Source organism: Uloborus diversus, chromosome 5 (genome assembly GCF_026930045.1).
Source record: "Uloborus diversus isolate 005 chromosome 5, Udiv.v.3.1, whole genome shotgun sequence".
In the NCBI taxonomy this organism is placed as follows: domain Eukaryota; kingdom Metazoa; phylum Arthropoda; class Arachnida; order Araneae; family Uloboridae; genus Uloborus; species Uloborus diversus.
This window is the reverse complement of record NC_072735.1, coordinates 109,238,916-109,264,486: the sequence shown is the minus strand read 5'-3', so window position 1 is coordinate 109,264,486 and position 25,571 is coordinate 109,238,916. Positions and strand designations below refer to the sequence as shown.

General features: G+C 32.5%; 2 protein-coding genes across 2 annotated transcripts in view; one reads left to right on the top strand and one right to left on the bottom strand.

Moving 5' to 3' along the window:
- Positions 1-1,162, top strand: part of LOC129223072 (uncharacterized) — a 64,669-nt gene extending 63,507 nt beyond the window's left edge. The window contains exon 28 of the mRNA XM_054857638.1: positions 801-1,162. Coding sequence (XP_054713613.1) covers positions 801-887 — 87 coding nt within the window. The 3' untranslated portion in view covers positions 888-1,162. The remainder of the gene's footprint in view (positions 1-800) is intronic.
- A 6,695-nt stretch (positions 1,163-7,857) lies between these two features.
- LOC129222556 (peroxisomal membrane protein PEX16-like) lies at positions 7,858-25,498 on the bottom strand. The gene is made up of 9 exons (XM_054857070.1): positions 25,351-25,498; positions 25,095-25,207; positions 23,456-23,589; positions 21,054-21,250; positions 18,189-18,326; positions 16,733-16,805; positions 14,500-14,619; positions 14,349-14,413; positions 7,858-7,995 (listed from the first exon to the last, which is right to left on the bottom strand). The coding sequence occupies exons 1-9, from the start codon at positions 25,460-25,462 to the stop codon at positions 7,934-7,936; spliced, it is 1,014 nt and encodes a 337-aa protein (XP_054713045.1). The 5' UTR covers positions 25,463-25,498; the 3' UTR covers positions 7,858-7,933.
- Between the last annotated feature and the right edge of the window lie 73 nt (positions 25,499-25,571).

The window sequence follows — 25,571 nt, the reverse complement described above, 5'->3', positions numbered from 1 at the left end:
TCAAATGATAAAACTCTTATCTTCAAATATTAATTGGGCCCTTCTGATATTCGGTGCAGTATTTATTTAGTTAATATTTAGCTTATTTGTATTTTAAATATTTTTCACAATTAGTCAAGAGCATGTGGGGCAAAGTGAAATAACTCATTTTGTTTACTAAATCATTTAGGTATTCATTTATTAACTTATTTATTTACATTCCTCCATTCAATAATTCACTCATTAATTCAATCTTTCACTTATTTTCTTATTCATTTACTATTTTACTCACTCATTTATTTTTCCTCATGTAGTAATTAATAAATTAATTTAATAGTTTGTTTCATTATCTTTCCGTTTATTGATTTTTATTTACTCATTATTTTGTTCAAAAATACTTTTCCCAAACAAATTAAAAAAAAAATTCATTTTTCACTTCGCCCCATGAAAAAAAAGTGGACATTTTCTATTTTTTTTTAAAGGCACAATTTTACTGTCAAAAATAAAAAAAATTCAATTCAAGTTTTATTATAAAATACAATGCTCTTTCTTTACATACTGTAATTTTCAAAACAAATTTCCAATTTGTTCATTGTGAAAGGGCTTATTCATCTTAATTATTTCACTTTGCCCCACATTCCCCTACTTATAAATGCATACCTTTTGAAATCAATGATCAGAATAACAAACAGCTGAAATCCCAATCTTGATCTGATAAACAATATTTTATTTATTTTCCCCAATCACTATGAAATGGAAATTTATTCATAAATTTTTTATGAAAGAGAATTAAAATAATACTCTAACAATCTTTCTTTTAGATACCACTAGATTTCTATAAAGGACAGGGTCTTCTGCAACCTAAGGAGGTTATGCTACAGCTGGAACTTCGGCAAAATTCTCCATAGTTGAAAAATATTGTGAATAAAATATAAATACAGCCAACTAAAATGGAGAAAGAGGTTTTTTGGAAAGAAGATAGAGAGAAAAAGCAATTTAAGTTCTAAACCCGTCAACAAAGCGCACAACTCTGTAAGATGGACTTGTCTTTCAAGTTTGAGAATAGAAATTATGAAAAAAAATAAATAATAATAATAATACAAAGACTAAATATTTCTTTTAAAATAAATGTGTATATATTTATTCTGAAGTATGTACCAAAACAATAAAACTATTTTTTATTTTTAACACAAATCTAGATGTATTTATTAAACTTAGTTACAAAAGGAAAGAGTGACTTTTTCCTACCTTTTTTTTCCAAACGAGGATTTAAGTTAAATTGAGCCATGACTCCACTAGGCTGTGACAATCGCTTAAACCCAGGCCAACAAAGAGGGCGCTACAGGGAATCCCTGTTTTCCATTACATTCCCATTGATTGGTGGATGCCAGGGTTCCGTTCGGCGCCTCGTGGTTAAAATGGATGACCCCCCCGTCCAATGAAAAATAAACCAATTCCGTTCAATTTCAAGAGCAGATCATAGTTGCATCGGTTTAACACAGAAAAGTCATGAATTGTCAAGGTCCGAAAGAGTCAGCGCCATCTAGGGGGGGGGGGGCATGATTGAGCAAAAAAGAAGGTAACTAGACACTAAAGAAAACAACAGCTACGTCTTTTTTAACAATCAGGCATAGCACTAAGAATTAAAAGTGTAAAGAACTAAAAATAAATCAACATATCTTTTCTTTTTTTGTTGAAATATGCTGAAAGAGATTTTGTTACTCCCATATGCCTAACAGCTCTTCAAATCAAGTAATTTTTAATGGTTTTCAAAATAATTCTTTGTGCGTAAGAGGGGTAATTAATAATTAACAATAACAACAAAGCAGAAGTATGGAAAAGTAGCATCCCGGAAAACCAAGTTGTTAGAAGGGTTCAGCTGAAGACACACACGTTTTGCCAATACTCATTAGTAAAATACCACAACGAATAATCAAGAAGTGAAGAGATTAATCATTAAAAATTTTACTTATATACAAAAACCATGAGCTTAATTTAAAAAAAAAAAAAAAGGCAGTGCACATTTTTTTTGGGACAATAAAAATTGGAATGAAGCACAAAGAAGAAAGTCCTGTTAGTAAAAAGCGGAGTTTCCTACTGAAGTTTAGGAAAATTATAACTTTGACATATGCTTGTTTACCAATCTGTTAATCACAATAGTTGCAAAATAAGATAGAAATACAGTGGATGATCAAAAATCCGCACAAGTTGGGAGAAGTGGTTGTGCGGATTTTAGATTTTGCGGATTTCAGGTCATTAAGGAGGCCGTATCTTTATATTAAAAAAAAAAAACAATAAATAAAAATAACATACTTACAGTTATTTACATTATTTAATATACATATTTACAATTGATACTGGTTATTTACACTTTGAAAACATTTCTGAGATTGAGGATTGTTTCAAATTTTTGTACTGTTTAAGCTTAAGTTTCTTTTGAATATTGTACTGTATTAAGAGTCTCCAAGTTCCAGGCGCGGATCCACGGGAGGGGAACTGGGGGAACGTTCCCCCTCCAAAACCCCAAGCGTACCTAACATTTTTCAGAACAGAATACAGGAAAATTCTTCCGTTTTTTAAAAATTGAACTTGAAGAAAGGTTTCAGGAAAAGCGAGGAGAGAATTAAAAATCAGTTCTAAAGGGAAGAACCACGTGAATGCCCCCCCCCCCCCATCCGTTCACAGAAAACAAAATTCGAAATGGGCCTAAAACTGTTCAGAAAACAGAACCAGGGAAAGCAATTAGACAACAGCAAAAGGGGATCTACGTAGGGGAACTGGAGGAATGTTCCCCTCCCCGATTTTAGAGGGAGGGAAACATTGTCTCATGAATACCTAAAAATTTTTAGAACACAGAGCAGGAAAATTCTGTTTTATAGAACTCCAACTTGAAGAAAGGCTCCTGGAGAAGCGATTAGACAATACCAGAGGCAGATTGATCCACGGAGGGGAACTAGGGTAATGATCCCCTTGCCCAAAAATCTCATGTGTCCCTAAAAAGTTTTAGAACAGAGTGCAGGAAAATTCTTCTGATTTATAGAACTTGAAGAAAGGCGTAGGGAAAAGCGAGGAGAGAGGGAAAGTGGATTCAACGAGGGGAACTGGAAGAATGCCCATATCTAAAACTAAAAATCCCAAGTAAACCTAAAACTGTTTAGAAAACAGAGTAGGGTAGAACCACCAGATGTAGACACTTTAAGGATTAATTTTTTCTGTTTGTTCATAGCTTGAAGGGAATTAATGCAACAGTAATGTTAAAAGCAATCGTAATGAAAATTTTGAATCAAGGCTTCTCTGAAGCAAGCATGAAATTAGCAAGCCTAAATCCTAGAGAAGAACAAGGATTAAATTTTAGTGCCAACTGCTTAAAGTTTTAGACACGTATATAGTTTTTTCCCTCTTAATACCGAGCAATTATATGAAAAAGTAAGGTTAAGTTTCGTGAGGGTAAAATTATTCTATTTCTGAAATACATTTACACTAAGAAGAATAAAATAACAGATTTTTTTTTTTTTTTTAAAAATATCAAGCACTTTTCATAATGCACTCAAAAGGACAAAATAACTGTTCTGGGTCAGAAAGGACAATTTAAGCATTCCTGTAGTTGTCGAAAATTCCAAGAAAATGACACCACAAACGAAGAAAAGTGCGGTTCTAGTCATTTCAAACCAAACTTTCCCAATAAGAAAAATATGCATGTTTCAACACTCAAAGTTATGAATGAAAGCTTTTCTTCATTTGTGGTGTCATTTTCTTAGATTTTTCGAAAACGATAGAAATGCTTTGTCTTTTCTGACCCAGAAAGGATATTTGGTCCTTTTGAATGCGTTATGTTGTTCTGTTGCAAATCTCCGGTGTTTAGCAGCGCTAAACCAGGTCCATGAAATTCGTCACTCTCAAAAAATCCAACACCAACATTGGATCCGCCAAAAATCCAACATTGAAAGTCCCAGACAATTCAGTATATGTTCGGAGGTGGCCTGATGGTCGGCACACTTCACACAGGTTGGAAAAATCTTTTTTCCATTGCAATAAGTCAATGATTTTAGATGTCCACTAATGAGCCTAGTGATGGTCGTCTGATCTCGCCTACCACACTTGAGAGATAATGCACCTCCCGGGCACTTCGCCTGGTACCAATTATGGGTAGGAGGGACAGTCCAAGAGGACTTTGCATCTCTTTTAGCCTTAGAAAAAAGCTCCAAGTAAGTCAAAGAATCAAATGCGTTATGAAAAGTGTTTAGTATTTTTTTAAAAAAATTTGTTATTTATGAAATATTATATGGAGCGTCACGTGTGGGACAAAATTACCGTTTTCCGTGGATGGCCCTTATTTGTTATGCTAAGTTATAAGGCTACAAAAAATAAATTCGAGTTCTTGGTCTGAGTTAATATTTTTCATCGTACTTAATTTTAAAGACTCATTGATATGGCACAATACAGCTTCCCAGTCTTAATTCACTTTATCCACTTTAGGGCCATTTCTAATCTCCCTAATTGTTTTATTTGCTTTTTGTAGTACTTTGTTTTTCATTAATCTTTTAAAATAATTCTTTTTGATCACAAGCCTGTTTAAACTGTGTTTTGTATATATTTGGTGTAGAGTTTATGGTTATTTATTTGGTGTCGAGTTTCTCATTATTTTTAAAACTTCTGCAATTCAGTGGCGCAACCAGGGAGGGGAATTGCCCGTGCCCCTCCCATGTTTTTCATGGGAGGGGTTTCCATGTTCAAAAACATTTCTTACACTTAAAGGGAAGAGTAGAACGTACATTGGAAATCGAAGATATATTAATAAGGGAAAAAAAAGAATGTCGCGAAAAAATCTAAATTTCTTTTGAAAAGATCCTTAAAATAAAAATTTTCAATCGTGACGGAAAATTGATCAGAAAGTTACATAACACACCTCCTATTTCTTTTAATGCTACGCTTCGGAAGTCACATATATTTAAAGAGCGTCTCAAATCTCGTATTTAGAGTTTCAATTGCGAAACATTTCCAGGGAAGAATTACCTAACACCTCGCATTCTAACAACATCGAGAATCGTTTAAGATTTTTTTTTTTTTTTTTTTTTTGGAGCTTCAATTTCGAAAAATTGCCGAACACCTGACGGTAACAAAATAATACGGTCTACTCACGTTTTTAAGACGTCAATTACGAAAAATTTCCGGACGAGGGCCTGATTGCTCCCGTAGGAATCTGAAAATGAAAAAATTACAATTTCGAAAATTTAAGGGGGAGATCGTTTAAATTTCTCCATCATTGAATATCACTTAAAAACTTCGTTTTCTAGGACTTCAGTTTCAAAATATTTTTGGGGGAGAGCCACAGAACCCGACTGCTCGTAACATCATCAAATTTTGTCTATAACTGCATTTTTGGAGCTTCAATTTCAAAAAAAATTGGGCAGAGGGGTGATCGATTTAGATCTATTTTACCAAACAATCGGTCGGGGGCTACCCCAAAAAGTACCATCTGTTTCTCTACCGTCAACAAATATCGCCTATAATAGTGTTTTCAAAACTTCAATTTTTAAAAATTTCCGCAGAAAGCCCGCCGAAAATTTCCTCTCCGTAACATCAGAGATTGTCAAAAACTGAGTTCTTAGAACTACAATTTCCAAAATTTTACGGGGGAGAACCCCCGGACCCCCCCTGTCAGATAACGGAAATGTTAAGAATGCCCCTTCTAAAATTAATTTCTCGTTAAACCACTGCTGCAACGCAAATATTATTTTCTTTAAGCACTTAAAAATACAACAATGAACAAAACGCTTTTTTAAATTATTATCTGAGAATTATATTAGCAGAATTTTAAATACATAAAAATTTTTGATAGAAAGCTTGAACAAGCAGAGGATATGTTGTAAAGCTTTTTTTTTGTGTGTGTGTATTTTTTTTAATGAGTAGTTTTATATAAAACATAAACATAACAGCCAAAAAGGTTCCCCTCCCAAATCCATAGTTTGGATCCGCCACTGCCAAGTTCTGACTACAGAACGCTCCGAAAAGCATAATATTATTTTTTCACCGCAATATGTTTGAGAACATTATTATATTTTTAAGCCGAAAACTAGCGCTTTGGAACCATTCTAAGAAAACATGTATCGGAGAGGAGCGACTTAGAGCTTACATCTTTCAGTCATTGCGCCAAATGTAAAAAACTAAAACTATTTTGCTAGTGACTGTTTTTGCATTGGGATCATCTTTTTATTCAGTGATTGATAGCTTAATGTGACGAAATTCGTTTGCGGCGGATTATTGGCGACAAATTAGCAGTTTTGCGTTCGCAAAAATTATTTTTCGGCAAAATTAAGTTTTGGGAAAAATCGACGCGGATTTCGGATTTTGGCGGATTTCAGGTCGGCGGATTTGTGGAGCTTCACTGTATATTGCGCACACAACTCAAATCTATTTGCAATCTGCATTCATGAAAAACAATATATGGTCGGTTGTTATAATTTTTAGTATGACAATGCCCTTTGCTCTCAATCATGTTACATTAAAACAAAAACTGAACTTTTTCCATTAATTCATCTACAGATTTTTGGAGTTAATCAATGTTAATATTGATATTAGTTAACAATTTTTATCAGACAATGCGCATATTCACAGCAAATATATCTGTGCATGGCATGTACACATGATTCTACACTGGTGGACAATTGCTAAGGACAGATGGCAATAGCAGAGTTAGCAACAAGACTATCCGTCCATTAGCTTGTTTTGTACGTCCTATTGTCAACAAGTCAGTGTTTTGCTCATTTACGATGATGTCTTCAGCGTCGCATTTGGAGAGAAGTTGACTATGCTTGTGTATTCCTCTCAGATGAAAGCAGGTTCAGTCTGTCATCTAATTGTGGACAACTAACCTGGCACGAGAGTGGTACAGTATAGAAGCCGGAAAACAGAAAATAAAAGGACTAGTATCCTACAAGTTATATCATGGTATGGATAGGATTATGATCAATGGTCGTACGTCACTCGTGTGCTTCCAAACAAGACTATGACGGTTAGTGACGTATATATGATGTTGTTCTACTGCCTCATTTTCACATGATCTGTGGTGCTGTGGGTGATAAATTCGTTTTCATGGACGGCATCGTAACGTCATTAGCACTACACGTCCAAAAGTGTCTAGCTCACTCAAAATATTCAACCCATTGGATAGCCAGCACGTTCTATAGATCTGAATCATATGGAAAATGTTTGGGATGCTTTGGGGAGCAGCCTTGCTGGTCGACAACACCTTCCAATAAGCAAGGACACCCTTATCCGTGACTGACAGAAGAAGAATGGGATAAATCACCCCAACAGCTGCTGGATAATGTTGTGTAAAGCATCACATGACGTGTGTAAGCTTGCATTGCTCTCTATGGTAGCCATATCCTATATTGACGTCTTTCAGCGGAACGCCTGGGAGCGGTAATTTCATTTATTCACTTTTACGTATTCAGCCCAAAAGGAGTTTCATCCTTTGAACACTTTTCAACGTCTTCTGGATTCAAAGCACAATAAATTATCATCATTGCAAGGTTCTGGAGTTCTGGCATTAGTTTATATCACTTGGCATCGAATTACACTTACTTTTTTACATGCTACATACCCCATTGAAATCCGTCCTTAGCAATTGTCCACCAGTGTATATTACCTAGCTATGAACAGTTATAAATTTCACATTTTATTTTGTCATACATAAAAGTATAGAAATCCACACAAATCAGATAAATAGGTGATGTATGGTCTGAATGGATAACCAGGATGGTAGTTTTCATATGCACGCAGCTATTTCACCTCAAACAACATTTTAAAAAAATGTGCAAATAAACTTTAAGAGTTTATTAATTACATTCAATAATAACCACATATAAAAATAAAATTTATTTTTATTTTCATTAAAATGAGAAAAAAACAGAAAATATTCAATGGTCAAAGTCTAAAAACAATTCCTAATTCATGCATCCCACGTATAAAAATAAGACTGTTGCCACTCAGGTAAGTATTCAATCAATGGACCTAAATGAAACAAAAAAAAACAAGAAAATACTATTAAAAAGAATATTTGCATTTGCAAGATGCATACAAAAATGAAATTTGATGAGAAACAGAAACTGACAAGACATTGTATGCTGAAGAAATGTCTTTGAAAGGTGGAATTTTGCAAAAAATGTTGAAGTCATATAACCTTATGTCAGAATGAAAACTGCTTGACTTGGCCATGAGATCTCCATCAATTCTTGGTTAAGAATAAGGTGCACACGTTTGAAGTTTTTAAATTTCATGTTTTCGTGTAAATGTGAGGGAATAATCAGCAATATATGTGTGTGTATATATATATATATATATATATATATATATATATATATATATATATATATATATATATATATATATATATATATATATTAGGGTGCGTCTTATTTTTGAAGATGTTATTCTTTCATGAGGCACCCTCTCATTTTGTTCCTTTGGATGAAAAAAAAATTCACATATCTTAAAAGTAAAAATTGAATAAAATTTAGAGGTTGCTACCATTGCTGCAAAATTTGAAACCTAATTTTTTTTTTTTTTGCATCAAATATAAAAATGTTTATTTATGTTATCTTTTTGTTATTAATTTCAATTAGTAATAAATTAGATTGTTACTGACTTTGAAGTTATTTCATATTTTATTAAATCATGTTAATTAACTGTAGCTACAATCAACTCTCAAACTCTTAACTGTTGGTTAGCAAATCAAAGAAACAAAAGTTGTCAGTTAAGAACTCAAAAAGAAAACTAAAAGAGATCTATTTCAATAATCAAAAACAAAATTAATGGAATCCGTCATCAGATTATTTGCTTGACCTTGCTCTTGCTGATGATACTTTACGCAAGATTTCACTTCCAGGAGAGAAATTATTTATTACTGAAAGAAAACTAGGAGGACAAGGCGAAATGGGTAACAAATAAATCTCTATTTAAAAAGGCAACAGAACTTGCGTGAAAAGAAGAAATTTTGAAAGAAAGAAAATCATGAAGAATCTGAATCAGCTGTAGTGAAAGTATTTTTTTTTAACCTCTGTTGTAACTGACAGTGCTTTGACTGATTCTGAAGAACAAGAATTTGCAAAAAAGTTTATCTAGATTTGGTCTTTTGTTGTTGAAAAGCATTTTCACTTACAAGAAGGAATGTGTTGCTTCAAGTAATTTTATTTGACATCTACGTGTCATTTCTGAAGAGACTAACTCCAAATTGGTCTCTTTCTTAAAGAAACCTAAAAGAACAACTCCTCCAATGAAACACTAAACAGCAGATGTTGTAGAACTAAAACCAAAGGAAAAGAAAAATGGAGGATTCCATTACTAACATTCAAATTTTTCACCATAAAGGTCTTTTCATCAAGTTTTTTTTGAAGAGATATTATCAAATAGTTTGGATGATGAGTAGCAATCAGAAAAAGGCTTGTATATTTTACATTACTAGAAACAAAGGGGGAAAAATTACAATATTGGTGAGTGTAAAAGACTGAAATTGTAAACCAATGAAATGCGTAGTGGAACTTTTGCATGATTTTTGTTACATTATTACACAGCATAGCAGCCATGAAATGCTTATTATTTTTTTTGTATATATAGGAAATAAGCATTTGGGTTATGTGTCTACCTTAACCAACCTAATTTCATGTTGATGTCAAATACTGCAATAGAAAATTGGGAATATATTTTTACTCTAATTTTTCACAATGAAGGTAATTTTAATCGCTGGTAGCAACCTTTAAATTTTGTTCAAATTTTTTGAAACTTTTAAGTGGGTGTTTTTTCATCAAAAGGAAGCAATTAAAGGGGTGCCCCATAAGAAATTCAAAATTTTTTGAAAAAGTGCATTATAAGACGCACCCTAATATATATATATATATATATTATTTACAGCTTGTGTTGAACAGGACACTTGATCTGGAGCATTTTTTGTCCAACTTTATGATACAGGATCCTTTTCAGCCTACTTTCCATTGAAAAAAAGGAACTAACACATTGTGGTTTGCACAGAACTTTATATTATACCTTTTTATGTATTTTTTATGTGCACACATCTACTATCATGTGAAAATGAATCAGCATCTCTCTTTTCTGAGGCCTTCTTGCATACCAAACTTTGTTTGTGATGTTGCTTTTTATCTTAAGAAATAATTATCACAAATGAGGAAAAAAAAACGTTTGAATGCTCAACCCTGGAGTTATTGATGTCAAAATTGAACCAGAACTTATATCATTTGAAGTTTACCAATAGACTTTTTTTTTTTTAATGTCTATTTCTTCTTTAGGTATAGCAGTTTAGAATAATATAGAAAATATTTTGCTCCATGCCTTTGGAGGACTTCACATCACAAACTAATCTGAACCAATGGGAATACATACATGGGATACATATGCACAACAAGTTTTGTTTGAGTTCTTGCAGTAGTTTCTCAAAACATAGCGAAAATCGAAAATTTATCAATATTTCAAGTAAAAAGTTATTTAAACAAAGGCTTCTTACATCCAAAATATTTAAAATCAAGGTCAAAAACAAACAAATATATTAAATAAGTATTGAAAAACATAGTTTTGAATGTAGAGTTTGGAAATCGGGAACCTTGTGCTATTTATTGGGGGAAAAAAAACCTGTTTAACATGTATTGGTAATACTAACTCATAGAAGAACAAATTGATAACACCCAATTTCAAAATTAGGACTACGTTTACTAACTTGCGGAGGGGAAACAGGCCGGGTGGGAAACATGTTTTGGAACAGGATCCTTCGAATCCTTCGCAGCTCTCTCTGCTCTCGTCCGATCGCAAAGACAGTACCTACGGGCACAGCTTAGATTTATGACTGTCCATTCACGTACTCAGTGATTGACGCTGCCCATCATGAAATCTGACCAATTAGCAGTGCAAAAAAAATCGAGTTAGACCCTCCCAGATACACCCTCTGTGTTGCCACAGATTCCGTGATTTCGCCGTGTCAGATTTTATGGAGAGCTTTAGAAGAGCCTTAAGAACATCATTTAATATTTCATGAAGTAATAGTTCTATTTCTCATTTCCATTAAAGTTTTTAGTTAGAAATTTCAGAATCACCACACACCTCTTAACCTAAAAGTTGCCCCAATAACTAAGCCTAAACAGATAATTAAAAAAAAAAAATTAACTTTCCTTAAAACAAATATGTGCCTCAAACTTCTTATGAAATGCATTTTTCTGCCAAATAAATAGGTTTTTGTATGAATACAATTCTGTCTATGGCTCTAGTTAGTTGTACAATGAATTTAAAAAGGGAAAACCAACTTCAGCAGAGAAACAAGGGTAACATTGGCCCAAATAAAAAACAATTAAAAACGATAGCACATTGAAATAAACTGTTCAAAAATGAAATAAGGAGTATACTAGATCAAGGTTGCCACAGAAGTTCAAGAATGAAATTCCCTGACATTTCCAGGTTTTCCAGTCTATTTTAGAAAACATTCCAGGATAATGAATGTCAACTTACATTATTTAATATCAATACAATATAATTTTTGCTGCAAATAAACCTACTTCATTAACCAAAAAATGCTTTAAAATATTATTTAAGACAAACTTGAAATTTAACTACAAATGCTTTGAAAGACCAGATATTTCCAATTATTACTTTTATTTTTAAATCTCTGCAATTATGTTGTGCAAAAGTTAGTTTCCCTTTCGATGCAAACATTGTTTACTCAAAACTTTTTCTTAGAACTTTTTTTAAACTTTTTCTTACTTTTCAACCATTTCCTATTGCAAGATGATCTGTGCTAGGTACCATTCTAGCATAACTGAACATATTATAAGAAATCTCATTTAAGTCTCCCTTCCTCCTTGCAGCATGAATACCAGCATTCCGTCAGTCAGTCTATAATGCTACAAGACTGTTTTTTGAAATTTTTGACCAATATGCCCTTGTTGATACTACACTCTCAACTAGTGAGATAAACTTTTTAAAAAACATTGATGTTTAAAAAAAAAATGTTCAAAATTAAAACAAGGTTTTAACAAAAGTCACAATGGATGTTTCCAAAACATCAACATTTATATTCTTAATACATAAGAATATAGAAAATTATTACACTATTCTTCTAAAATGGATTTTAATTTTTGTTTTAAAAAGATTTTTACAAATCTTTAGCTTTAAAAGCAAGTGAAGAACTAAAAAATTAAATGCTCTTTTTTTTTACAATTTAGTATTTTTACAAAAAATATGTAATTGCTAATTAACTCGATAACAGTTAAAGTTTGCAAAAATAAATAAATAAAGTCATTTTAATCCAGAATTAATTAAAATAACTACCAACCATTGAAATGATGGAGAAGTTTTAAGGATACATAAAGACTGAAATCTCAAACATACTAAAGCAATTTTCAGCGAAGTCACTTTCAATGTTGGTATGTTACCAATAGAACAAGTTTTAACCTATAAAAGCTAAAATTTTGAGGCTTTAAATTTTTAAGATCATTCATTTCATGAAAAAGAAAGAAAAAAAATAGAGTGAAGGCTATTAAAATACTAGTAAGACCACACATACTTTGCGGAAAATAGTACGATATATATATTTTTTTCCCGAAAGAAGAAAAATAAAATGTAATGATATAAATCAGAGCTTTATAATTTACGTATGGATTTTTAAAATTTAATTATTTACTTTTTGTAGCCTTATTACATTTAGTGCTTAAAAATAAGCCTGACTTTTCTTCCTCTCAACTGTAAGGAAAATTCACTTATCTGGAAGGCGACATTTACCGCACTTCCACATTTTTAAGCATCAGTTTCACCCATCAGATACAAAAATTGAGAGGGATTCCCGGACAATTCCTTGACTATTTTAGATGATTTTCATTTTCCCTGACAATTCCAGGTTTTCCATATTTTCCTGGTGCGCGGCAACCCTGTAGCTGCATGGAAAAGGTAACCACAGTTTAGAAATAGTAATAGCAACAAAGTTAAGGGAAAATGTTTTAAAAAATTGCAAAATGTGGGACAAGGAATCCCTTATTCACGGTACCATTTATCATAGTCAGGGCTGACGAGAGGCCATGTCAACCTAGTCAGAAACTAGGGGCCCGGCCCTCGATGGGGCCACGCTTGGAGTCCAAGTAGTGTTAATTTTATAAGCTTATTAGGGAAAGAGACCTTGGCAACCACAGTGACAAGGAGCCCACTTTGGCTCTCGGCGGCCCTGATCATAGTAGGATAAAAATATAAAGTATCTGCACACACAACTCAAAACTATCTGCAAGTAGGAAAATTCATATACACCGAGTAGGCATAATATTTAGTAAGAATGACTTTTACTTTTAATCATATGTCCATAAAAGCAAAAAGGGAATCTTTTTTCAGGAATTTATCTACCGTTTCATTGTTTAATATTGATATTAATTCAATTATCAGGCGATGCACATATCTACAGCAAATGTATCCCTGTATCTATATTAACTAGCTGAGCCATTTATGTTGAGAATTTTTACCATGTAGAATAATTTTTAAAGAGAAAATACATTTATCACAGTTAAAAAAAAAGAATGAAAAGAAACTTTCAGAAAATTTGACCCTAAAACTGATTTTATTTGTTTTTGGCAGTAAGACGAAGTGAGTAATAAAATTTGCCACATTCCAGCCCATTATTTTACACCCCTGTGAAATGTTAAATAATGATGGCATTTAACCATACTTTTTTTTTTTTTGGTATGCAGTACAGAATGTACCTTTTTTTATAAATACTTGTGCTCATTTTCCAATTATTGATCAATTAGTTATTTTCCCCTACTTGAATTTGGCATCAAAAAGTCTTCAGAAATTTTGAAGCATTTACAGTCGAATCTTGATAACTCAGAAGTTTATAACTCAAATATTCCTTTATCTTGGAAGCTTTCATTGGGTCCCAAAATCTTGAGACTGTTGTGGAAACTTCCCATAGCTCGAACTACCAATAACTCGAACGTTTTAGCTGGTTCCTTGGTACTTCGAGTTATCAAGCGTTGACTGTATTTGTTTATATGCAAATATTTTTATTTGTGCATCAATAGCATTAATCTTTGCTTTGCATTACATTAACACAATTTACTAACAGAGGGGGTTTGAGTCATATGTTAAATCATTATTATATTCAATTTTGTAAATTGCTCTTGTTAGAATGAATTTTGTGTTCTAGTGAGTGAAAGAAGATATTGTTTTTTCGTTCTTATCAAATATCAACATAAGTTTATTCACTTTATTTAGCATTGATTTTGAAATATCATTAAGAACCAATAAGAATAAATGAAGGAAAGAAAAAAAAATGAGAAAAAGAAAATGTACTTTGTATGGCGATGGCGATGTATGTTGATACTTACGTAATATTAACCCACTCCCAGGAATAGTATCAGCCAATTGCTTCAGTAAATTTATTATATGTGTCCTAAAAGACAATATTTGCATCAATATGTGAAAATTACAACAATAAATAAATTTTTTCTTAAAAGCAGAAGAGGTTCTTTTGCTTACTTTGAAACTTGATCATAGAAAGGAGACCTCAGTAAGTAGATAAGCATGGTTAAGGCACGTCGGTTAATTTCAATTCTTTCAGTACGGTTGAATTTTTCATTTTCTTTAAGCATATGCAAGCTTAAAAAAAAATCACAGTGGAAAAATTTTTAATCAGACAAAACATTTGCAACTTGGTTGAAAAATTGTATAAATTATTCCTCCCAAGTTTTTTATTTACTTATTTTGCTTTCAGCTCAATTAAAAGAAATGCAAAACAACAGAAAACAAACTTATTTTGCACTACTGTAATAAAAACAATGCATTAATAGAACAATTTTTAAACTCTCAATGCCTGGATTCCAGACTTCCGATAAAACGTCAAGCCATGGAACCTGGTAAATTACTGCGTTGATTCATTTTCTAATAAAAATAAATAAATAAACTGTTGAATTTTATCATTCAGACAGTGAAAAAATGAGATTCTGTTAAATCACGATTTCTGCACTTGTATCCTTTCTCTGCTTTTTGGCGACAGAAACGTTGATTTGCTTCCAAAGTGAATGTTTTACTCTCATTGTGATAATGCATATCACATTTTTTTACCCATTTATATTTTTCCCATGTTTTCGGTCACTTTAATCGTTTTTTCCCCCCTATTTTGTTATTATTTTTTATTTTTTTGTGCATTCCATGTTTTCTCCGCGTTCCCCTTTAAATTTTGCCCACTTTACGATATCAAATTGATGACTTATTCATTTTTCCCATCGTCTACTTTTTTGACATTTTTTCAGTTGTGGATCCAATTTTTTTTGCATCTTCTTGTCAACCATTAAAATGGTGTAGCGTCCCCTTCCCTTCGTTGCTTGGGCGCCAAACGCACTCATTGGTTCCCGCGCATCGCCGCATACCCCGATCTGATCGCTCATTCGCCGATTCATTTTTTCCACCCCACTTCACTCTGCTTGCTGCTTCCAGTTCGATCGGACGTCCTTCTCGCGGCTCCGTTTTCTCTCCGATGATGGCGAAAGCGAAGGATATGTGTACGGCGTCCGTTGACGGCCGTGGCTTTCCGCCTCATGTTTGATGACCACAAAATGTGGTGAAAATTTCCTTTTTAATTCCAAAATGTATATAACCAAGAAAATGAAAAGATAAGCTTCAGTGCAACTTGTGATAGTTGCATAGGAAATGTTTCACCTGCGTGAATGATGGCGTCCGATGGCGGCACGCAGAATGTACCGGAATCGAGCCCTTAATTAACGACCCTTTTTGATGATCAACATAGCTTGTGGTGACGATATGGAGCCGCAATTACCCCTATCCATTTTTAATTGTGTGATGATCTCAACATTATCACCATTGAGATTACCAACTTGTGCGCCATTTTTTTCAACATGGCGTGGCCTGTAACTGATATCCTCGATTATGATACATCCCTGAATTTCACCCCACCATCTTCAAAGTGAACTGCATGTCCTGCGCCCATTTTAATTTGAATATTTCACCACCATCCGAATGAACTCCCCGTTTTTTTGATCTTTAACGAACTTCGCAAACTCCAGCTCCATTATTTTTGAACTCTTAAGTATGTATTCCGCGCATTTGTGTTTTTTTACCAAGTGAAAAATGTTTTTCTGGTGATCACCATGCAAAATTCCTGTCATCTTGTCTGCTCTGTTTAACATGAAATAAAGAACATACGGTAAAGAATTTGTTTTTCCTGTCGTCTACACACACGCTACACGGGGTAAGTCTTTTAAATTTTGTTCTTTGGCATTCAAGGCAGTTGTTGATCTGAGGTTATGCGCGGCTGCGATGCTTCCACTTCCACGGCCTAGAATTGTTATCTTTTTGGTTTTTGAATAACTCTTCAAAATTAATCGCGCGCATCATGACACTCATGTTTCCTGAAAACATGGAAGCTTTATTAGAAATTAGTTTCCGGAATAAAGTTTTTCTCAATTTCCTTAAAACCATGTGCTCTCCTAATTCTTTTGAGCAGTGTAGATTATGCCACGGGCCCCCTTCCTGTTTTTTCAAGTTTAGAAATACATCAATATAAAATACGTTTTTATCTCATTCCAGCCCTTTTTTCACTGTGGTGCCCCTAGCATCCCTCACATGGGGGTAATAGCTATGCTGTCCATAAGTCAAAGTTCATGCATAAAATTACAAATACATATTTTGAAGTTGTAAAAAAACTAAATAAAAACTGAGAAATTAAAACAAACAAGTTAAAAAAAATACTTGCCTTGCAATATCAATTCCAAGTGCAACCACCCAAGGCTTCCAAGATAATTCTCCAAAAGCTCCAACCGACAATACTTTTTTCATTAAAGTATGATAGAGAAGATATTTTAAATCCAAATTGGCACAATTTTACTCAGAACTAAATTTTTAATAACACAGATATTTCAATTTTAAATAACAAGAACCTTTTCCTTCCACTTATTAAAAAAAAAAGAAGTGTATAAAACAGCAGAAAGGTCTCATATACCCTTCAAGGAGAAAAAAATTCAAGCACTTTTCAAAAAAAAAAACTTTACAAGGCAATATCCTAAACTCGAACTAACAACATTGTATGTATATTTAATTTAATGCAAACATATAAATAGTAGGCAGTATACAAAGAATAGAAAATCAAAATTTCATTTTCTACAAGAGACACTTTGATAAAAGATCTACTGCACCAAAAGTTTTTCTGAAAATGTCTGAAAAGCTCAGTCATAAAGAGGAGCAGATCACATGAGGTTTAGTTTTGCAATCTTCACATTTAAAAGCAGTATATTTTCGAGAATCAGCAAGCTAATATTAAAAAAAAAAATCCACATGAGTGCTTTTAACTTTTATAGAAAGAAACCAAAATACCTAAATTCAGTGGCATAGCCAGACAGCAGGTTTTGAATACAGGTATATAATTATACAAAATAAAAGTAAATAATTTTTTAGTTATTAAAAAATAATAAAACAAGCTAATCTGATGTAGCATGCGTCAAAATAATTTCTAATTCCCAAAAATATTAAAATATTTATAAAATGCAGAAGGACTGAAACTTCGTAAAAGAAAGCAAATTTTTGCAAACTCTGCATGTTTCCCACAAAATAAAGTCATTTAGTTTTTACTGAAATAAAGCATAAAATATGCTAATCTAAGGCAGTATATGAGAAAATAATATTCAATTAGCCAAAATGCTGAAATATTTGCAGAATACAAAAAGATTGAAATTTCAAACATAATAAGCAATTTTCCGCAAAGCCCGATTAAGTTTAATGCTTTCATGGTTTCTAGAATAATTCCCTTGGTAATTAAATTAAACAGAAAAAAAAAAAGCTTATCTAAGGTAACATTGGAAAAAATAACTTCTGATTGCAAAAACATCAAAATATTTACAAGATGCAAAAGGATTGAAATCTCAAACAAAGAAACAATTTTTCGCGATGTTGCATATTGAACACATGTTCAAAAAACTGCATTGGTGAAGTATTTTTTTTTAAAACTATAAGCACATGCCGATGATTTTTGAAAGAATTCAAGCACCAAGAAACTGTTTCAATGTTTTCAAGCATTTGAAAATGAACTTTTTTTCCCAAGGTTTTTCAAGAGCATCAACTTTAAATGTAAATGTCAAATAATTTAGGTTTAAAATGATACAAATTACACTTTTTACGCAAATTAAATTCAATATGAGGCATTTTGAGAAGGATACAGTGGATCAAAGGTCGGAAAAGATGCAGCATTTCAGCTGTAAAATGACGATTCACCAATTTTGTTGGATTTCTTAGAGGTAAGTTTGTATTATTTTCTGACTTTGGTACTTTCCAAGATCTGGCTGTCAATGGTGGAGCTAAAAATACAAAAAGCATTGGTTTAGTCAACGTTTAACAACAATATAAAAAAAAAAACATATGAAGAAAAATATTTTTAAGATTATTGATTTCAATAAGTTAGAAAAAAAAGTTTATCTGTATTTTTTAATCAATTCAAGTCTTTAAACTGAAAACCGTTGCATAAAACATTGGAGTGGGAGTAATACAATCCTTTGAACCAAAATATGATGAAAAAATATCAGGGATGTGCCAGCTGAGACCCATTTTTGGAGTAGTCTCATGTGCAGGAAAATAGTGACTTTGCAGCAATTTGGCTCAGGAAAATAGTGACTTTGGAGCAGCTTGGCTCAGGATAGTGGACTAGGAGCAGTTTGGCGCACCAAAAAGTTTGTTTTATAGAAATTGGAGCAGCAAAAAGTATGTTTTGAAGTAAGGAACTGCTACACACACATTATATATATCAGGGATGTGCCGATCAAAACTTTTTTTTTTTTTTTTGGAGCAATCTTGGGAGCAGGAAAATGGTGATTTTGGAGCAGCTTGGAGCAGTAAAACGGTGAATTTGGAGCAGTAAAATTGAAAATTTGGAGCAGCTTGCAGCAGCAAAAATTTAAATTTTACATCAATTTAGAGCAACTACTTATATTTCATACACGGAAATGTGTGTGACATGATAAAATAATAAAAAAAGAGATTATGGATGCAAAACACCATAACTACAACTATGAATTGAAGCTCTCTTAATCACTTTTTTTTCTATCTAATACTTTTCACAAAAGACAAGTCCTGTTCTGCTCTACTTTTTTCTTACACTTTGTTTAATTTAAATTTACTTTGCTTAATACATCACTGCTTTAGTGCACATTTAAGTTAGAGTGCTTTGATACCTATTTTTAAAATTTGTTTGCTTTTATGTAACATATTCAAAAAGGCTTTTAAAAAAAGCACAAAAGAATGGTTGAATTTAAAAACTTTACCTCAACATGTTACAAGTGAGTTTTAAACAACTATTAGATTTGTTTTTTGTATATTTAAGTTATTCAATTATACTTGACCTCATTATTTTTATTATTTTTACTGGCATATATGTTTATATACTGAACTTATTAACAAATCTGAAGATCAAGCACAGGCAACATTAAATCTTTTATTCTTAAATGTTTGATATTTAATCACAAAATTAATAATGAAATTACAATGAAAAAAAAATGATTTTGAGAAATGATGTCACAGAAAAGGAATTTTTAAATACATGTGAAAAAATATAAAAAACTTGAAAAAATAAAAAATAAAAAAATAAATAAAAATTTTAAGACAAACTAACAATATGGGAAAAAATGCCTGAATCTGAGAAACTTGAAATGTCTCCATATTCAAAAGCAGAGCATTAGAATTACCAGACTTTTGCTATCTTAAGTGTCTCCAACCAAAACTAGACATCAATTTCTTATCCTAAAATCTTAAGAAACCCCAAGATTAAAAACTGGTGAACAATATTAATTTTTACAGATGGCATTCACTGAAATCAATTTGGATGCAACTGGACTGACATTCTCGAGTGAGCGTGGCAAGAAAAAGAATTTACAAGTCCTCATATACTGAAAACAAAAGATAACAAAGGCTGAAAATAATAATCAGTGCAAAATTTTTCTAGTCAAAGGAACAGAATCACATAAAAAATTAAAACGATCGAATTTTGAAATGCACAATAAAACGGGACTAAGCTAAAAAATAGTAAAAACAAGCTCTGAATGCATAAACTTGATGACATTCTTCCAAAACTGCCAAATATGCTGAAGGAACTGCAACATTAAATGCAAAATTGCAGTTTTGGCGCACGTTTGTCCAATTTTAGTGCAGAAAAGTCCATTTGGTGGTCTTTTGGAGCAGTTTGGCACAGGGTCCTCAATTGGAGCAGCTGGCACATCCCTGAAAATATATGAGAAAGAAACAAAACAAAAAATTTATTTAAAAAATTAGCATGGTTATTTGTCCAAAATTTATAGTACGCATACAAAATAAATGAAAGACATATACAGTGAAACTTGTGTATAACGACAATGTCCATTACGATAACCTGTCTATAACAATTTTTTTTTTTGGCCCCAGCAAAATGTCAGCATGAATTATCAAACTGTCTATAACGATAACCTTTCTATTACGATACTTTTTTTAGGTCCCAACAGTATCGTTGTAGACAGGTTTTACTGTACCTAGTATGAATAAATTAGTACCATTAAGAAAGCAATTTAAAAAAAAAAATAATTTGAATTTTGACTTCTTGAATTCAAATTATGTCTTTCGCAATCACGAGTGTGTGTGTGTGTGTAGGCATATGTGTTTGTGTCTGTGTGCAGGCATGAGTGTGTGGGTAGTTGTGTGGGTGTCTGTATGTGTAGGTGTCTGTATGTATGCGTGTGTGTATGTATGTGTATGTATGTGTTTCTGTGTGTAGGTGTGTGTGTGTGTGTATAGGTGTGTGCATGTATGCGTGTGTGTGTGTAAGACATGGACGCAACTTGGAGACGGCTTTCGCTGGAGGAGCAGCATCGTGAGGAGCCAGTCGACGGTGATGCTGCAGAGGGTGCTGGCGGGAAAATAAAATCAGCGTAACGCCAAAAACAATCAAATGAGAACAATAAGCAATCGTGATTGCTCAAAAAAAAAAAAGTTATTCCAGCGAGAACTATATAATAGTTAAAAGTGAAAGAAAAACAAAGCGGTGAAGAGAAGAAGCATATTACCAGTTTCCAAAGTTCGTATAACTCTTCCAGATCTTTTCAAAGTAAAAGTGGAATCATCTGTCTTTTCGGTAGAAGAAAGTTTTTTGCTTTTAGATTCAGCAAGAGATATCTCTCGTCTTCTATTCAGAGGTGGAATGGGAGGTGATAATTGAAGTCCTTGTTCATATTTAAGTAAAAGCACAGACCGAATAAAAGTTCTAAAGAGACAAATGATAAAGTTTTTTTTTTTTAAAGATAAATCATGCATCATTACTTAATACAAAAAATAGTAGAAGGGCTTTAAATATTTCCTTTTAGTATCAGAGACAGAAAAGAAAATCATTTAAAGTAAACATTTGTTGTATCCTTAAATAAATCAGCTCAGCAATTGACTTACTTTGAAAAAATTAAAAACCAGTTTTTTTTTTTTTTTTACTAGTTAAGGAGAATATAAATTAAAAGGTAAATAAGACAACAATTTCTACAAAGTAAGTTATGGAAAAATGTACCATATTTTCAGGAGTACGCTCTGCATTATAAATTTTGCTTAAGAAATATCAAATTTTACTGTATGCGTCAAACCTGAAATTCAACAATTTAATAGCAAAATTGTTTTTTTTAGTTGTATTTTGAAAGAAACTGAATTGAACCATGATTTTGATGAATTTCAGATTGATGCCAAAAATTTTGACACTGCAGCTGTAAAAACATTGAACAATCGCCTTAATAAATATTTGAAAAAGTTATAACCTTTCATTGAAATAATTACCGTATATACTGGCTTAAATTTCAACATTTTAGTCAAAAAAACAGCATTAAAAGTTGGATCAGACTTATTCACAAGATAAAAATTCCAAATATTTTCCTGAACAACACTTGAAAATCTGCATATTTTTCCAATTTTACCTCAACCCTTTTAACTTAACACTAAAAAATTAAATACTGATACATTCTGGCAAATTTTTATGCTGCTGCCCATTAATTAAAGATCAAGCATCCTCTTAAAAGTATTCACCCCAATGCAAAAACAGAGGTTTTTGGTAAACTATTTCAAATTTCCACTCTAAGTAATTTATTCTTATTTCAAGATGAGCTTGGAATTTGAAAAACTTAAAGGAATGACCTCTGGTTTTGTCATCTGTGGAAAGCTTAAACCGATCAACATCCTCTATTTTGATAGCTTTAATAGGGCAACGGCACCAGTAACAGACAAGGATCCAGTAACAGACAGTCGTAAGTTTGGATTTAAAAAATAAGAATTTTAGGTGGGTAAAACCGATGTTGCTGCAGCCCATGAATACAGCGCAACCATCTAGTGTTATTAAAGTGAATTTTATCAGCCACTTGGTATTTACAAAGCAGTGGTGGAAGGTGATCAATAACCACCACAAGGTCTTCTGGTATTTCATGTTCAGTTGAATTTATTAAGGTTTTAGATCTGAAAATAAAGAACTTTTGCACATCTTGAAGAGAAAAGGGGAATTCTGTCCATTACTCATCCTTTCCTTATTCTATCTGTTACTGGGAATGATCAGAATTATCGGTGTCTGTTACAGGGGTTTGGAGCTTTTTTCGAAATGGAGCAAATAAAAATAAAATTAACTAATTCAGAGGATCCAGAAGCAGTCAAACATGAGATGAGATATAGTTGCACGAGAGAAAAATAGTTTAAAAAGTCTAAATACATTAAAAGGCTCAGAAAATTGAGTTAACCTGAGAGCGATGCCTTAAGCATGTCTGTTACTGATGCTATTACCCTAACTGGTTAAAAAAGAAGATGACTTATTCCTTTGACCCTAAAGCTGTATCAGCCCCTGTTCTTCAAAAACATTTTTTTTCATGTAATAATGCATCTTAAATTGTTTGGGAACCCTATTCAGAACACCTTGAACAAAGCTTTAATGTTCATGTGCTTTCTTCTGGTTTAAACCTGGCATGTATGTGCTACTGAGCTTCTTTTTTTCTGTCATGCAAGAAAATATGAGTTTTCCTATCATGATGGAGGTGTGGGAGGAGGGGGAACTGATACTTGCTTTAATGTCTTATTTATGAACTTACTTGCTTATCAAAGCACAAATCAGCACTAAGGCTTAATGAATGGGCAAGTTTTTTTTATATGTTTAGGATGACAATTTCATGATTTTTTTGATGAAGAAATTTATGCATGCTACTTAAATACGATTATTGCACTTTTTTTCCAAAAACAAATGCTTGATGAAATCATTAAAAAGTATTAAAAAAATTTATATCCTAAATTTCAACTTTACCTGCTGTCAACTATTTAATTACTTGTGCTAGGAGAAGTAAAATATGTTTAGTTTTACTTTAAAACAATTTTAAATTATGGTTTACTATACAACAATGTATTCAACAACATGCATTTAACAAGTCATGAGACACATGTTAAAATCATTCCCACTTACTTTACAACTTGAACTGAAACAATGATAAACCATCTGCCACGATTCCCCGATAGACGACGTGCCGCAATTTCTGCAAACACTTCAGCATATTCAAGCACAGCTAGATAAGTCTGTAATTTCTCAACAGCAACATTCTTTTAAGAAAATTGGAAAATAATGAGGATTAAAGATCATTGCAAGTATAGTGTCTTCATCATGAGACAAAGAGTTGACAACGTAAAAAGAACGGATGTTAGCAATATTTACGACTTTTGGGACATTTTGAGGATTTGAATATTTTCAAAATAAGTTTTACAAATGCAATATGACAACCAGCAATAGGCTCTGGGCCCAGCTAGACTTGTCAGAGTCAGTTTATAAGTCCTCGATGAAAATCAAGGGCCATCTTAAAGCTTAACCCTTGTTCACGTCGCTTTTGGTAACTAGTTCCTAGTTTACACAATTCCATTAAAATAGCATTTTATTTTTTTTTAATTTCCAGGTTAACCTGTGATTTAAATCGCTTAAAACTTTAAAGCTAGCACACCCCTTTCTTGGACCAATGTTCAGTGCGGGCTCATGTCATTAGAGTTTATACATGCTTTTAGTTTGCAGTTAGTTGAACTTAATAAAATTGACCCATTACTAATTAGATGGGAACATCACTATGGAAAAAAAAGGGGTAGGTAGTTTTCAATGTTTAACTTTATTTAGAAATTCTTGTGTACAAAAATCAAATTGAACAAACAGAAATTAGTAGGTGACAATGCAATGTAAATTCAAAATTAAACATAGAATTAATGGGAATAATGGTTGACAGAGAATGGAGAGCAATCCCTCAGTACACCATTCATACTCTGATTGACCTTAAACCTACACATATTTTTTTGTGCATCACTGTTCGCATTGGTCCTACATCCTACTGAGTCTATGTGGTTCTCTTTCTGAAATCTGAATATCTGTTTGATACAAAGAACGGTTATTGTTCCTTGCTGCTTCTATCTTTTTGTTAAATTTCATCCCTTCCAGACTACTCCTTCTTGGTGTTTCATTTTCAATGTCGGGCAGCGAATGTTGCTCTGAAAAAATTTAAAAAATTTGCTGATCGAAATATCTTAATTTTAACCAGTGCAAATATTACTTTACCTATAAAAAGTAGTCTCAATGGATTTTTCTTCTTTTACTGAAAGGACTAGACACCAAGGAATATCTTTCAGTCACTCAGGATTTGTTGGAAGGTAAAAAATCAGGGGGGGGGGGGGGTGCGTGGGATTGGTTGATCTGATTAATTTTAATTAAAATTTTATTAGTGAAAAAAATCCCCCCCCCCCCTAACTCTCCTCCTCTTATCTGCTTTATTGGCCTCACATGTGATTTAATCCCTTCAAATTACTATTAACAAAGTAAGAACCTTCGGGTAACTCACTGCATGATGTAAAGATACAAATTAATTCCCCCCCCCTCCATCCATTGTTAGTTTTTTTGAGGCAAGCCAGAAAAAGTTTATTTCATTTCACCAACCAATATTTTCACTCCGCCAAAATGTTCAGAAGTCAATAAAGCAAAACAATTTCCTTTCAAGAAGCATTACAATGAAGACTGAAAGAAAAACTTTGATACGAAAATAATTACACAAAGCTTAGATTCAATTTAAACTTACAATGTGCACGGGAATACCAATAGACTTTCTCAGTATACTATCATTAAGAAGAGTGAGTAAATTCGAAGCACAGTGAATCAACTCCGTAATGACCTGTGATTGTGAAAACCGACCTAGAAAAAACATCAAATAAATTATATCAAGACTCTTCACGTTAAAAAACCTTTAACAAAACTTGATAAAAGTTGAATTTAAATCATGGGGGAAAAATACATCATAAGACAAATGTAACAAAAGAGAGTGCTTCAACAATTACCAGCTACAATATAAGACATCCATTTTAATCCAACTTCGATTTCATTAGCTAATAATGGATTTTTCGTGACAAAAAGCTTATAATTTTGAATAAAATTGTTTTGATCAGCCATCCCATCCTTTTAACGAAGACACTGTTTACTAGCAAAAATCATTATATACTTCAAACTGTTGCCATACTTCGTACAAAATTTTTTTATTACAGGTACGCTACCTTTTTGT

Excerpts from the sequence above, each read along its gene's own strand:
- LOC129222556 (XM_054857070.1), bottom strand. The coding sequence starts at position 25,462 with ATGGCTGATCAAAACAATTTTATTCAAAATTATAAGCTTTTTGTCACG. Across the intron at positions 18,327-21,053 it reads TATACGAACTTTGGAAACTG|CTCCACCATTGACAGCCAGA; the intron begins GTAATATGCTTC and ends TTGTATTTTTAG. Across the intron at positions 14,620-16,732 it reads CTTGGAATTGATATTGCAAG|CTTGCATATGCTTAAAGAAA; the intron begins GCAAGTATTTTT and ends TTTTTTTTTAAG.